The following is a 16,505-nucleotide window of genomic DNA, read 5'->3' as shown; positions in this document are numbered from 1 at the left end:
ATAGATGGCAGGCACCCACTGTGACTTTTTGTTTTTGTTTTTTTATTTTTTATTTTACACTTCAGTAAGAACAAGACGGTTAACTTTATATTGTAAATAAATTCTTTGAATTTGATCATTCCTGCCTAATGTCAATTATCATATATTACATAAATTTACACAAAAATAATATGGAAATTGCATCACCTATATGTAGCCGATCTTTTGAAATAAGATTTACTGTACAATGAATAGAACCAATGATCATAGACTAGCCTTAGCCTACAGAAGCATATGCCTCTGTGTTATAAAGTGGGGGAGCGGAAAAAAAAAAAAAAAAAAAAAAAAAAAAAAATCGAAAAAAAAATCGAATCGTGACCCCAAAATCGAAATTTAAATCGAATCGTGGAGTTGGCGAATCGTGACACCCCTAATATATATGTATATATATATGTATGTATATGTATGTATGTATGTATATATGTATGTATATGTATGTATGTATGTATATATGTATATATATATATGTATACATATATATATATATATATGTGTGTGTGTGTGTGTATATATATATATATATATATATATATATATATATATATATATATATATCTGCCGCGAGCACTTTCTTGAGCGTCTGCTTTGAGCGTAACATCACAACCATTTACCACAACAGGCCACGTTTTACAATTTTGACAAGAGCAAAAGGCTCTTGTCAAGAGATTTATGTTTTAACTTAAAACGTTGCATTTAAAAAAAGAAGAGAAAAAAAAAGAAAGAAGGGGGGCCTGCCCTGGATCGTACCAGTGACCTCATGGTTCGTGCGTCAGCGCCTGTATCCGCTGGACCACAGAGGAAGTATGTGCCTTGCTCCAATGTTGTCGTAATCAGGTGATGGGGCCTGCTATCCAACTTTTATTTACATAATTGATGGATGCAATTAGGGTTAGCATATGATTTTTTTTAATGTAAAACAATTGAACAATGTTTCTGTCATAAAATGGTCAAACAAAAACGCTACTGTGAAGATATGGGTAAAATTATTACATAGAGCAGCTTTAAATAATTGGACAATGACTACCATGTGAAAGTGAAGTTGTGCTAAAACATGTCCCAAGCGGGAATCGAACCCTGATCTTCTACATGCCAGGCCATTGCTTTAACCACTCGACTGTTGTGGATATGGAGTTACCTGTGGCAATGTATATAATTGCATTGAGTAATCGAGTGTACAAGAGAAAAATAGGAATGAATTAATATTGAAAAAAGTTCATGTCAAATGGCATTTAATGAAATAGATGTGAATTTGTTGTATTAGGGCAATTCTGAAAAAAAAAAGAAAAAAAAAAAAGATTGCTCCACACAAGGTTTGATCCCACGCAACTGGTTGGCCTGGGTGACACAAGGCAGATAGATGTACTTACCACTCAACTATCGTGGACATGGAGGTGTTTGTGACAATGTATGGTATTGTATTTAGTAGTCAAGTGTACAAGCGGTGAAAGATGAAAATATGGATTAATTTTGAAAACAAGTTTGTCAAATGACATTTAATGAAATAGATGTAAAGTTGTTGTATTATAGCAATTCTGATTTAAAAAAAAAAAAAAAAAAAAAAAAAAAGATTACTCCTCACAAGGTTTGATCCCACGCATGGGTTGGCCTGGGTGACATAAGGTAGATGCACTTACCACTCAACTATCATGGACATGGAGGTGGCTGTGACAATGTATGGTATTGTATTTAGTAATCAAGTGTACACGAAAGATGAAACCGTGGATTAATTTAAAAAAAAAAGTTTGTCAAATGACATTTAACGAAATACATGCTAACTTGTTGTATTATGACTATACTGAAATTGGGGAAAAAAAAAAAAAAAGTTGCTCCAGTCGGGGTTTGAACCGGTGCACCATTCATATGGCTGTCTTTGCAATGCACCTGGCTCGAGCACTTAGCCACGTGAGCATCAGAGCGAATTGGCGTATTTGTAATTTAAAGTGCCATCTGATGCTGAAAGGGATCAGCGCTGATTTGTGACACGTGTTTAATCATGTCAGTATAACGCATTTCCTGGTATGATAGTCAGTTGGTATAATTAATATCCGTTTTTATAATTGCCACGGAGACATGTGCAATGTACAGTCGGCAGTGGGATTTGAACCTGCGACCTCCTGCTTACTGTACAACACACTCGCCAAACTGCACCACTGAGCAGTATCAGAAAGCCGGTAATGATGGTCTGTTGTATGTATGGAAGTGGGCTTCCAGCATTCCCACTAATAAAGGTTAGAAACAACATATGTGGGACCCACAATAAGTAACAATAAAGTCTCAATAACATATGTGGGAATGCTAGAAAGCATTTCTACAATAATAAATAATACGAATAACATTCCCACAATAACATATGTGGGAATGCAGCATTCCCACAATAATAATAATTTGAAGGAAAAACAATAGGAAGCTCGCAGCGGTCGCTGCTCGGGCCCTAATAGATGAAATCAATTTTTTTTAGAATAGACCCCACAGGCCAACTCATGTAGTCCTTGGGGACTAACTGGTTCTGGCAGCCACAAGATGATCAGTATTGCCATCTTATGGTGAAAAGACAAACTACACAAATGTTGTTTTCCGGTAGATGAATAAACTAAAGGTTTTTTTTTTTTTCTTTTTCATATTGAGTAATGAACTCAAGGTTTTATTTCTCTACCAGAAAACATCTCAGTTTTTAGGGTATTATATGGTTGCAAGGGCGGCACGGTGGTTGACTGGTTACCACGTCCGCCTCCCAGTTCTGAGGACTCGGGTTCGAGTCCAGACTCCGGCCTTCCTGGGTGGAGTTTGCATGTTCTCCTTGTGCCTGCGTGGGTCTTCTCCGGGCACTCCGGTCTCCTCCCACATTCCAAAGACATGCATGGCAGGTTAATTGGGCGCTCCGAATTGTCCCTCGGTGTGCTTGTGAGTGTGGATGGTTGTTGCCCTGCATTTGGCTGGCACCCAGTCCACGGTCTTTTTTTAGCTATTACATATTTTCTGTTAGTGACAGGCAAAAAGACAATAAATTGGTAAATGAAAATGGTTTGTCTTGTTTTGTTTTATTCTGTTCAAAAGAAAAGCTACTTGAATTTGCATTTTTATGAATTGCCCAGGATTTGGATAACTGTCTTTGGATGATGCCCATGAGTGTGATTGTGACTTCTCCTATTTGTGGTTTTCTGTAGGACTGGGTTGACCACATAAATACTGTAAACCACACAGCTGCCTGCAGGGATCTGCGCAACAAGTGAGGATGTAGTTGGTTTGCTGAAACCTTTTCATGCCTTTTTTTAGAACTTGAATGTTATAGTGACAAATGTATTTGTTTTATTTTACTAAAGGTATCCTGATTGGAAACCAGGTCTGAAAAGGTTAGTTTGTTTTTCCCATATTTCCCATATGTTTTTCCCACTTGAAAAGGCTAAACTATGTACTCTGAATTAGAGAATTAGTTGTAATTCACTCGAATGACCAGGCAGCTTTCCTTTTTGTTTTTGTTTTTGTTTTTGTTTTTGTTTTTTTGTTTTTTGTTTTTTTGGTTTTCAAGCCAACCATTTCCCAAGGTGGAAAACTGGGGAAAAAAAACTTCAAAAGATATACAACATAGCTTAAATTCCACACACAATGCCATAACATTTCAAGTTGCTATTCGACGAATAATAAGTACACAAAACAAGAAACATACAAATAAATACATCCTGTGAAACCCCAAACTGTCTTCATTGGTTCTTAATTAATTGTAAGATTCAACCACTCCTGATATCAATGATTTAAGCATGTTCGTCAAATATAATTTAATATATTATAAATATTTTTACCTATAAATTACCTTAATTTTACTGTACTCAACTATTTATCACCTCATAATTTGAACAAAAGTAGCTTCTTTTTTTTTAAACCGTAATCACATTCTTACTGCTCAAATTTTAATTACAGTGACATTTACACAGCTTGTGATATATACTAACACAAACAGTGAATCATTTTTTTAATAGGAAATTAAAAATAACAATTAAATTGATCCTGTGATTAACATTTCATATTAAGAAACATTTTAAGATTGAAAGCCAATGAATGGGTACAGTACCCAATGTCATTCCTACATTTTACATATAATCCCACCAATAGTGATGGCAAAATCGAAACTGTGTTTCAGTACGTACTGGAACCCAGGCGGAACTTAAGGCACGGATCGGATCGCGAACTTGAGTCACAAATCGTATCATTTTTCGGATCAGAAAAAATAAATAAATAAATACAATAAAGTAAAAAGATAATACTTTGTCTTCATTTATATTGTAAAACACTTTTTCCCCATTTAAAAAAAAAAATAAAAAAAAATTCTAACATAGCCCTTTAGGATTTAGGAACACAACTTTAAGTGCAATATGAGGCAGAAATATTCTTATTTTGTACATGTTCCATGTGTAAAATAAAGTATTAATGGCTTAAAGTTGTGTTCCTAAACCTAAGGCACACCACCTTCCTTTAAACATGGCGAGTGAATTACAAAGTAGCCTTGGTCCAGAACACGTGTCGAGATCCGGTCCTCGAGGACCGGAGCACTGCATGTTTTCTAAGCTTCTCTACTCCCAACGCACCTGATTCAATGATCAGGATAATTATCAGGCTCCTGCAGAGCTTGTTGATGAGCTTAAATATTTAGTTTAGTTTAGTTTATTCATTTTTTCCTTTCGGACACATTACAGTTTACATCAATCACATCACATCATTTGCAACATTGACATCCGAAAGAAGGGCTGACGGGTAGAAGCCGAAGCTTATTCGAGACCCGTCCCCATCGACCCATTACTATAACGCATCAATCATATACATTATTTAGAATAGTCATTAATTTTTATCGTTATCCATCCCATACTATCCCAGACACTGCTCGCTCAGTTCATCTTGAATGTCCGTGTGTAGATTGTGGCTAGTCCCAGTCATTTGGCACTGGTGAGTCGGTCCCCAGACGCCACCAGCAAGCCCACCCCGCCAGGCGAGCAGCCAAGGCAAGCGCAATTCTTCTCTTTCACCAGTAGGGTCTTCGCTGACCTCGGATCAGCTTTCACACATGTTGTGCTTTCCAGAAGAGTAGATCGGCTTGCATTCAGCCCATTGCTTTCAAGCAATTTCAGCACTCGATTCTGGTCAGGTAGCACCACTGGTTGCTAGCATGTTGTGGATCTGATGACTCCTGTGCGCTGCCCAGCCTAGCTCACCCAGCAGAGCGGCCCACGCCAGCTGCATTCCAGGAACCAGACCACCAACCCCCATTTTGCGTATTGACAGCAGATTCATTGGAGCCACAATACAGCCTTATCATGTAGCCTTGACTGTTAGAACAAATGTCCAAACGGAATTCGAGCCAGACAATATTTAGATTCAAACGGGAACAGCCATACATGTTATCAATGCAGGTGTATAAACAAGAGTTAGCCTTGGCAAAGTCAGCAAATAATCATATACAACTCCAGCTTTGGGTAATTAGTGATGTTGTTGTTATTGTTGTTGTGATATTGTGAATTACTGTTGTCTCTCAAGCGCTGCCAATTCCTCAGCTCCTTTCACGATTCATGTTTTTAGTTGACCAGAGTTATCTTTAGTTTGAATAAAAATTCGGCAGTCTTTTGTCCACGTGCTTTCGATAAGTCCATTCTTTCTCATTTGTCGAGCCTTTTTGGCGATGTCAGCATTTCGTTTGGTGAGGTTTTCGTTGATGTAGACATGTTTCCCACCAAGCTTGTGACGGTCTCTCAGAAGAGCAATCTTTTTCTTTCTGTCAACAAACCTGATCAGAACTGCCGGTGGTCGTGTCCCTCCAGTTGGAAGCGAAAAGCACATCTGAATGTGCGCAGGATCAACAGTTAATCCCAAATCTCTGAGTTGAAGTGTCACTTGCTGTTCCACAGTCTCGTTCCCTGAATATTGGTCAGAATCTTCCGTGCTCGTGCTAGCCGCAGCTCTCAAAGGGCCACGGCGTGGCTTGATCTTGATACCGGTGACTATCACATCGTTGATACGAAGATTTTGTTCCAAATCATCCACTTTTTGTTCCAAGGCAACAATGCGTCGATCTTTTTCCTGTGTCTCTTTCTTCAATTGCTGTATTTCCTGAAGAAGTGGCTCAATGCTCTTCTTCATTTCAAGTAATTTGGCAACCATTCCACTGAGTTTTTTTAAAAGATTTTATCTCCTCATTCTCGTCAGCTCTTTTTCCGCCAGGCATTCTGCAACAATGTAGTTAAAAATCCCAATGCAAAAATCAACAAGTAGTTAGATTCACGAGCGAGTGCAGGAGCAAGTACAGATGCGTTCTTCCTCAACAGATGCGTCCTTGAAATGTATGAATCAGCTGTGTTGAAAATGGGAGGCCTCAAACCTGTAGGGCTATGGCCCTCGAGGGATTCAGTTTGACACCTATGGACTAGAATATTGAAAAAGAATTCAAGTAAGCCAGGTACAGTCCCAGCTGTCAAATTCACTTACAGCTATCAGCCAGACACTCGTTGGTAATGCTAACACTTAGCTTCTCGGAAAAAAAGGTTTAAAATCAATGAATCATTTTTTTATCAATCTTAATTTCAATCCCAATCAAAAATAATTGTGATTACTGTTTTTCCCATACACGTACATCCCTAGTTCTTCGGCCATTTTTGTTTTCTTTTAATAGCCCTTGTCAGCTGTCAGTTTGGCGTGACATTTAGTTTACCGTAGTTTTATTTTCATTCTAATCAGGATCATATCACAGTATTGTTTAATAAGTGTTGAAGGACTTGATATCTCAATGCATTTTTTGGTATAATTTTATGATATAAATTGTATACAGTTCTGGTGAGCCAAGCGTCTTAACTAGCTGTCATGCATTAGACTGGTTCACAACTGTCAAACAAATTTAAAATTTAGTGCTAACCTTAACCCTGTTTATGGTTAATTTACCCTTGCCTTTTCATTTCCAATGCCTTCTCCACAGCAAAAGCAGAGTGGAACCTCACAGACTCCATGCAAGACCTTATTTTCCCCAGGACCATTGCCATCATCACTTCACAGGTTGACCACTGAGCACAATATTGGCACTTTTTTTTTTTTCTTTTAACTTTTTTACTCTATCACTGGTATTCGTTGACATTGTAAATAAGTACACAAATGCTTTTGTTCTGCCTGATTTTTTTCTCATTGACATCATACAAAACACCATATTTTCACGACCATAAGGTGCACCCAGTGTTGCCACAGTTACCTTGAAAAAGTAACTTAGTTAATTTACTGATTACTTACTTTTAAAAGTAACTAAATTACGTTACTGATTACTTGCTTTTAAAAATAACTAAGTTAGATCACGCGTTACTTTTGTAGTTACGTTCAGCAGCTGCCAATAACACCACCCCCGAAATAAAAATAACGCGGTAGGAATGGGGTTGCAAATACTTTATTGGAAGTGCGTTTTTAGAATGAAAAGTAGTTTTTATGAAAAGCAAAATACAGTCTTTATTAATGTTTAACAGTAATAATAATAATAACTATAATAATAATAACTAGAGCTGCGAGCAGCTAGAAGGGGCCCTCGCAGGATTTTTTTTGCCAGTTGTGATGAGTGTGTAAAGCTCAATGGGTTGTGGTGAATGTTCAGATCCTCAAAAATCAGCGTCCTTTTTTATTTTTAGGCATTGAGTTCCCCTATTAGTATTTTTATTTTTTATTTTTGCAAAAGTATATATACACATTATCGTTCGTTGTACTCGTTGCACAACATTGCTGTTATTGTAATGTCCATAGAGGCTATCAAAAATAAATAAAACAAAATATAAAGTACATATGTTTTGATCGGTGATCCACAAATTCCTCATTATTTCTATCTGAAACGAACAGCTGGCCAAGTTCTCCATCAAACACGCCAGGGTCCCTCCCTTCATTGTAGCATTGTCAGAGTCATTCTCTTTACCGTCCGGCTCCTCAGAAATGATGCCGGCTTTTGCAAAAGCTCCAACATTAGTGCAAGCAGACATGTTAGCTCAAACATGCACAATACATTCACAAATGGCGGAACTCTTATAAAATGAAAGCAGCAAGACGGCCCCGGTTGTGAACTGGCAGGCATGATGAGAACCTGAAAGACTCAACTGAAAGATAACGACATTTTTGTCTTTGGGTTCTCATCAGGCCTGCCAGTCCTCAGCCAGGACCACATTTCTTGTATATAAGCAATGTGTTGGCGGAGCTGCTAACAGACACAGTCAAAGAGAGCGCTTACTGAAGTCGCACAAAACATTTACAGATTTTGGAACTCGGTGCACAGCCAAGGCACACCTCATTAGGCGCGCCGTCAATTTTTAAGAAAGTTTAAGACTTTTAGGGTCACCTTATGGTCGTGAAAATACGGCAATTCTAGTGTACAATTGATCCTCAATTGTTGCATTACTTGTTTAGTAGATTACAATACTTTGATTTGTAATTTTAAATTGTTTATATTAAAGTGAATAATTAACTGTACCCCACCCCCATCTTTAGGAGACTCATCACATCACAGCGGTTTAAAACGTCCTCATAATGATCTGAAAAACCACTCCGCTGACACCAACTGGGATGCGTCGATCTCAAAGGTTGATCAACGCTCTAAACATGGAACCCATGATCCCTCCACTAAAACTGTCAAAAAGTCAACGAAGCCTGGGACCAACACCAATAAGACTGAAAGTGACAGGGCTGCTGACCCAGTAGGTGTATTTCATTTTCACTTTTTAAATACATACATATAAAGAATATGTATAAAGTGGACCTTCGATTTAATGAACCAATGGAAGACCTGTGCTGGTGCCCAGAGAGCAAATTAGGAGATTTCCTCTGAAGCCCGGCACCGAGCCGTGCGAAGCAAGCATGGTGTTGGTGAGCATTTCCTTTACAGCTGACCATGTCGGAAGTGGACCGTGTGGAGCTGCTGCTGGCCCTCACTGCTGGCTTGGGCCAGAGCGAGCCCACAGCAAGCCAAGAGCCGCCCAGTACATGACGTAAAACACCGCAAGGGCACGGGCAAGCTTTTTGCTCTGTCGCCCCAGAACTTTGGAATGCTCTACCAGTTCACTTAAGATTATCACAATCCGTTGAAGCATTTAAGAAAGTACTCAAAACCCATCTTTTTAGTCAAGCGTTTCCATAATCACACTGACTTGCATACCTTTGTGTTAGCAACAACAACCTTGAATATATTCTATTGAAAAAAGCATGCTACGTGCGCACACACTCGCAAGACTCCAACACAAACACAGGTTACCAGATTGAATAGCATTGTCCAAACTTCGGAGGAAGAGGAACGCCACATAAGCTCTGCTCGAAGCTCGGTGTATTCACACCCGCCGACAAACTCACACGAGGCGTATTTCCATTAGTCGTCCGCGAAATAGGAATCCTTCAGTGATGGACTAAAGAGTTGCGTTGGTACAGACCTGGTTAGTGCTGATTCTCGTGACAGACAGTGCTGAGTCTCCAAATTTTTATAAATTTCCCATCATATGTCCTTTGCCAGAAAAAGCTTCTGTCAGTGACATATTGATAGAATTTCCGTCAGTACTGTCGAAATGTCCGCCTCTGTATTTAGACGTGAGAGCAGTGGCTCTCAACCCTGGTCCTCGAGTACCCCTATCCAGCCTTTTTCCCATGGCCGTTTTTCAGTATGCATTGTTGTCCGTACTTACATCCTTGTGAAGACTTGAAACATCATCAGTCGCAGCCCAAGTCCTGTTCCAATTGCAAGTACGCAAAAAGCCATAAGGGTCGAGCAAAGAACGGATGGAATACCCGGATATTATTCTTACTGCGAGCTTCCTAGTTCTGACGCATTGCCGTAACTGTGTACCACGTGACTAGATGTTATCATTATGAGTATTAATAATTAAATTAGTATCATTTTAAATTATACATGGGATTTATCCAATTTAGGATTATATTGGGAACAAAAAGGTTCTGGAAAGACATCGATGTGAGTTGCAGGTTTTGTTCTGATTCTCCTGAAATTGTGGTTCATCTATAAAAAAAAATATATTTGAATGTGTGTGTATGTAGCTCATTTTTAATTCTTTATTAGGATCCCCCATTAGCCCCGATGATGGTCGTGCCGTCACATCGGGGCTACACCCAACGAAAAGGTCGGCGTCCTTGGGACTTGCCCAGCAGTGATAGCCAGCCTTCGCTAGTTGTTGCTAGTATTTACTGGTCAGCTGCTACGGTTGGCATACCGGGACTAGCCCAGCGGGTCGCTACAGATGCCGATAGGCAATGGTGGTGTGGCCAGAAAGGTGCTTGCCAAATGAATAGATGCTGCAACTGTCCACTAATGGAGATTTTTTCTTTTTGTTTATTTCCTTTTTGCACACACACAACATTGTTGTATATAAAATACAAACAAACCTTGAACTTTAACAGTGGAAGCCACTTTGCTAAACAATTCACTGTCTACTTCTCATATTGACCATGTCCATCGCCATTTAAGTTCTTGTATTTTTTCCATTTCCTCCATTTTTGATCTCCTTGAGTACCCTGCAATCTCATATGAAAAATGATAATCTCCATCGTATGGATTTCTTCCATGATTGCCTTCGATTGGTCTTCATTCGGTGGGTCGACTTTAAACCATTTTCTTGTTAGAGCTTTCTTGCTTGCCACAAGTAATATATTTACCAAGTATTTGTCCTCATGTTGTATCACTCCTATATCATGATGGAAAAATACTTGTTTATCGCCTATCTTTATCTTCTTTTCCTTGCCCCATACTTGTTGTAAGGTTATTTCCTTGGTGTCGAATTGTAGAAAGTTGGCTACAATGGACCTTGGAGTCGCTTCTGGGCCAGGCTTGCTCGATGGCAGCGCTGGACATGAAGCTCCATGCTTTCTGGTAGGTCGAGCGCAGTTTTGAGCAGCCGCACCACGTAGTCGCCAACCAAATCAGAGTCATCCTCGGCGTCCTCCGGGACCCCGTAAATACGGAGATTGTTCCTCCGCTATCTGCTTTCTAAATCAGTTAGCTTTTCTTGAAGTTGGCGTGTCCGCTCCATCATCTCCGATATCACCGAGCCCGAATCAGCTTGCCACTCTTCCAGTTCAGCTATACGGGCCTGTGCTGCCTCCATATTAGCTGCTTGGGCCTGAAGATCTCTCTTGTTTTCGGAGCATTTGTGATCCATTTCTTCACGCATCGCATTGATTTCATTTTTCATCTCCCCTCGTAATGTGGTCAGATCTTCTTGAAACTCCCTTCTGAATTCTTTTATTTCTTCTTTGATGGCGAAAAGACCTGCCTTATGTTTCTCCGTGAAGTTCGTGATTTCCATTTGCTTACTAACATCCTCTTCTCTGACAACATCTTCCTCTTGCTCGTGTTTCATTTCGTATCTTCCCTCCTCTTTGTTTTTATTCTTTTGCTTTCTTGAACTCAACTTTTCATAACCGACTCGGGGGAGCTACCCAACGCACGTCTGCTCACTCCGCCATCTTGAAAACCCTCCGGAGAGTTTTTTTTATTTATTTATTTTATTTTATTTTTTATTTAGAGCTGATCCCAAGTCGACGGCAGGAATTAATCCCGGGATCCACTCACAGATGTCTATTTTCGCTCATAAAAGGGAAGGAAATACAAATGCTGGTGGGGGGCAGCAATGAACGCACATGCCGTGCCTACTCTGCCGTAAATGAAAGAACAAACGTGACACTCCTCCGCTGCCATTTGTTCCTTGAAGTACGAAATGCATCTTGGGATATAGTCACAGCCAAGCCTTCACCAAGCAACCACCGACGCATCCTTGGTTTAAGCTAGCAAAAAATAACGATATCCGGGAATTCTGTGTGGTCTTGGCTTATGCATACTTTTGATTGGAACAGTACTTGGGCCGCCATTGATGACGTCTCACGAAATCGCAAGGATGTAAATACGGTTTTTAACTGATGTATGTTGTACAAACATATTTTGAAACATCGAAATAGTAGTACAAATTCATTGAAAGCTAGTCACATGATATAACCGATGAATTACGTAAATACGGCAGCGAGATATGCGGGCTTGGGAAGTACGTTCTTGAGACCGGGCTTATCAAAACCCTACTTGTTACGTCACAGTAATGTACTCTGTTCTTGATATTGAGAAGCGGCCCATGACTCCCATGGCCAACACAGATGAGGATCGTTATCAGGGTTCATAGCTTGCTGATTAGCTGATTGTTTGAAACACCTGTGTTGGCTGTGAGAGACGTGGAAAACAGGCTGGAAAGGGGTATTTGAGGACCATGGTTGAGAACCACTGTGTTATAGCATATTGCAGGTCATATCCACTTCCAGTAAATTGATGGGCACATCTATCCATCCATGCCACATCCTCTGCCAAATCTAACCTCAATCCTTTGTTTCTTTTACTAGTTGTCCAATCCACCACCCTGCAAGAAGAAGAAAAAGAATGTGGCTCCAACATCCCAGAACTCCACAGCAGACCGTCTAGTTTATCTAACTGGAATTCCAAAGGAAGCATCGGAGCACGAAGTTACGAAATTTGTGTCATCTTATGGCAAGATCAACAATGTGATCTTACTGCCATGCTCTGAGGAAGAGAGTGAAAAGGGTCATGGACAAAAGGTGATTTTAGATTTTATTTTACGCATACACAGCTGTTGTCATTAGCAAATTGTAAGGAGATAATTTTTCATTATATTTAAGATGACTGACATGCTAGTTTTTTTGGGGGGGTTTTCACACGCTCATTCACTCACACGAACGCACGCACACGAAATTAGGAGAAAAAGTTATTAAGCTAGTAATGTTCAATACCATTTTTTTTAGACCAATACTGATACAAGTACTCAACTCTTCAGTACCAATACAGATATCAAGCTCCGATACTGCTAGTACTTTTGGTACATTTTTTTTTTTTTTCCCTCTAATTGGAAAATTTAGTGAGGCATGTTCCATCCCACTTTTTTTTTTTCCACAGTTTATAGCAATTTCAAAGCATGACGTCAGTGGGCAACCGTGCATGTGTAATCAACGAGATGCCGATTGCCGAAATCTGTAGAGTTTATCTGCGTTGTGCGGACAATTCCTGCACACTCATATTTCAAAGTAAAGGAAACTTGCTCGCATTCTGCTGGCAAGTTTGTATACTTGCCTCAGTCGAGGGTTGTCTTTATTGAGGAGACTCAACAGTTTTTGCCCATCGGTCTCAGTTGCGCCTTCAAAATTCAGGGTTTTTCCTGGCTCAAATTGAGGCAGAGATGGTACCATCCTGCCTAGGGATGGGTGACAGCCAGTACCGGGTATCGGCATCAGTACAGATACCTTATCATGTCTTATTTTAAGGTATAGGTACTTGTGACGGTGGCTAATACCAATATGGCTGTTTTAGTTTTAGTGCTGTCACTAACGATTTTTTATAAAAATCAACCTGCCTATCAATTATTCCAACGATGAATCGCCTAATTTTGACTAAGCCTGACGTATTCGCTTGTCTCATTCAAACATATTGAGTTGTTGAAGCCTACAATGGCCATTGATGCAACATACTAACGGTACCGCACACGCACAGAAAGGTTTTCCAAATAACTCGCGTTATGCTCCAAGATCCCGCGCCATCACTCTAGTTCCATTTCATCCCATTCAAATCCATAAACGTCCGAAGTGAGTTTGTTTCTACCGCCAGCGTGCGAGTGAGGGGGGGAAAAAAAAAAAAAGAACTTGGCTGGTCGCCATAAGTCTTGCTCTGTTTAACAGGAAGTAGATACGCCTTCCTGTTGCTGATGCATCGGGCCACACACCATCTTACGTGTGTCTGGCCAGCGGCAATAAATTCATTAAAGCTCTTATTTATTTAGCGATTTTGACACGGATTGTTTTGTTATAAACATAAGACATAGCGATGTTAATTTTCTCAGTTTTCAGTCTCAAGAGACCACAAACAAACCCTAAGAAGCATCTTAGTTAGTAGTGGTGAATCTGAGTCCGTCAGCAATAAGTGTCCGTGCGGAACCATACGACTCCAGCTTTTTTAGCCGATGCTAACACGAAGCAGCGGGGGCTGCTCAGCTGAAAAAGCTTTTGCGACAGTCCTGTCCAAAAACATAAATGGTTTCACTTAACGGCATTTTCACATGACTTCGGCAAACGTGTTGCCATTTTTAATGTACTGTATTTCCACCGACGTAGTTTAGGATTGTGCGACGGTTGCAGAGGAGATACTGTTGTAATTTATTTCCAAGCAGCGCAAAAGTCAAATTTCTCATCCAACGTTCTCACCAAATCCGAAAAGGCGAACTGGAATGCTTCATTCGCGAGCGTTTCACCGCGTAGAGTGTTTTTGGAACGGTTGCCGCTCATTCGCGCTTTCGTGCTCACCGGAGCGGAGGAGGTGTGTCCCTTGGTGAACAAGGAAGTGGAGAACTTTAGCGAGTCAACAAAAAGTGAGCACCGCCAACTACTTTCACTTCTTTCCTGGGACTAAACAGCCATGGCACTATTTTCTCCTTTTTTGAGGTACGTGATAGCACTTTCGCTTTTTTAGTGGCAATCGGGCGGCCGGCATTTGAGCTAATAATAGTTAATAGTTAATAATAAGCACTGCTGCTAAATCGGTACAGTTCAAAAGCAAGAAAACAGACTTACCAGCACTTTCTTGATCATCATTCTGTCACGGCTGGCCGTGTTGTTGCGCTCGGGGTGACAATAGAGAGGACTGTGGACACTGTGTGTGACGTGGCCCATACTCGAAGCCGATTGGCTACCGCGAGGCGAAAAGCGAAGAAAGTTCAATTTTTTTAACTTCGACGAATATGCAAATGTGCGGATTTTCGTCGCGAATGTGCGGATTTTCGCTGCTGCGCACCGCGTCCCAACGCGCGAAACGCATCCTCCGCGCCGCCCCACCACGCACTTTCGTTCCGTTGCGCGCAAACTCCATTGACTACAATGCAAACGCGCCGCCGAATCGCCGTCCCTCGCTTTTGGTGAGAACGCAGCATAATAGAAGTGTATGAAAAGCAATTATTAGACAGTATGCCTCGTAACTAGGGGGCGTGTTTTTAGCCAAGCTGGTTCATGGCCTGTTTAACATTGCAAGATTCTATGTAACAAAATGCCATTGATAATGTCTGACCCTCATAGTCATGTTGTCATTCCATCTTGCAGGCATCTGTGTGCATGGTGAAGGCTGCAGATGCCCAGGCTTTGATAAACTCAACAAACCTCACTATTGGAGATCAGCCACTTACTGCTTCTTGCGCCAAGGTACCATATTGAAAATGTACTATGTTTTAAGATTTCTGTGAATCATAGCTGATTACTTACCTACGCTTTGATTTTTTTGTCTTAATGAAGTATTTACCTTTTTAACTCATCTGACAGTGCTTTGTACACAGACTTGAAAAGTACTTCTACTGTTCAGGCTTACAACACGAGCTGTCTGGAGCCTGGTTTACACAAAGCCATGTATTCCAATTAGAATGAATCCCAACGGCCAAACGGGCTGAATAGACTCCAAATAAACACCTCATTCGTAATAAAAAGGCTGAATCTGAATGGAATTTAATTCAGAATTACAAGGGTAGTATATTTCTTTTGTCAGTCCGAGCAAGTGTCATGTATACATACGCTTCAATCGGAATGTCAAGGCTGAATGCACCATGCGCATGCTCGGGGTTGACGTAAATGCGTCATGACGTCGTCGTTTCCACCCACTAAAATGGCAGCGTTTCCCCAGAGCTTGTCTGCAATGGGCGAACTTGTTTTTAAGTGCTTTAAACTGTTTTTTATCAAGATGTTACTCCAATAGAAGTGTTTACATGATCACAATACTGTGTTAAATGACAAATTAACTCCATCTTGATAAATCGCGTGATCGATTCGTGATCGCCTCTCGCGGCTGCCGTGGGGCTGATCCGATTAAAGAAGGGGAGCATATAAACGGCAGATCGGAATGGATCACGTCACATGAAAAGAAGTGAGCAGAGATCTTCTTATGAATGATTTCAATCTGAATGACTAAAAAGTCGACTCTTGAGTCCCTCCCGGATGACTGAGCTTCTCACCCTATCTCTAAGGGAGAGCCCGGACACCCTGCAGTGGAAACTGATTTCGGCGGCTTGTATCCGGGATCTCGTTCTTTCGGTCACGACCCACAGCTCGTGACCATAGGTGAGGGTGGGAACGTAGATCGACCAGTAAATCGAGAGCTTCGCCTTTTGGCTCAGCTCTTTCTTCACCACAACAGACCGCATCACTGCAGACGCTGCACCGATCCGCCTGTCGAGCTCTCGCTCCATCCTGCCCTCACTCATGAACAAGATGCCAAGATACTTGAACTCCTCCACTTGGGGCAGGATCTCATCCCCAACCCGGAGACGGCACTCCAACCTTTTCCGACTGAGGACCATGGTCTCGGATTTGGAGGCGCTGATCTTCATCCCAACCGCTTCACACTCGGCTGCAAACCGCTCCAGTGAGAGTTAGAGATCACGGCTAGA

The 16,505-nt window shown here is 40.8% G+C and overlaps 1 protein-coding gene across 2 annotated transcripts in view; it reads left to right on the top strand.

Annotated features, from left to right (window-relative positions):
• Positions 1 to 16,505, top strand: part of LOC144020227 (uncharacterized) — a 60,763-nt gene that overhangs the window by 22,232 nt on the left and 22,026 nt on the right. For both annotated transcript variants that reach the window (XM_077523495.1, XM_077523494.1), the window contains 6 exons: positions 3,204 to 3,265; positions 3,360 to 3,389; positions 6,992 to 7,068; positions 8,527 to 8,732; positions 12,418 to 12,630; positions 15,172 to 15,270. In XM_077523495.1, coding sequence (XP_077379621.1) covers positions 3,204 to 3,265; positions 3,360 to 3,389; positions 6,992 to 7,068; positions 8,527 to 8,732; positions 12,418 to 12,630; positions 15,172 to 15,270 — 687 coding nt within the window. The remainder of the gene's footprint in view (positions 1 to 3,203; positions 3,266 to 3,359; positions 3,390 to 6,991; positions 7,069 to 8,526; positions 8,733 to 12,417; positions 12,631 to 15,171; positions 15,271 to 16,505) is intronic.

The sequence above is a fragment of the Festucalex cinctus genome, chromosome 6 (genome assembly GCF_051991245.1).
Source record: "Festucalex cinctus isolate MCC-2025b chromosome 6, RoL_Fcin_1.0, whole genome shotgun sequence".
Lineage (NCBI taxonomy): Eukaryota > Metazoa > Chordata > Actinopteri > Syngnathiformes > Syngnathidae > Festucalex > Festucalex cinctus.
This window is presented reverse-complemented; position numbering and strand designations above follow the sequence as displayed.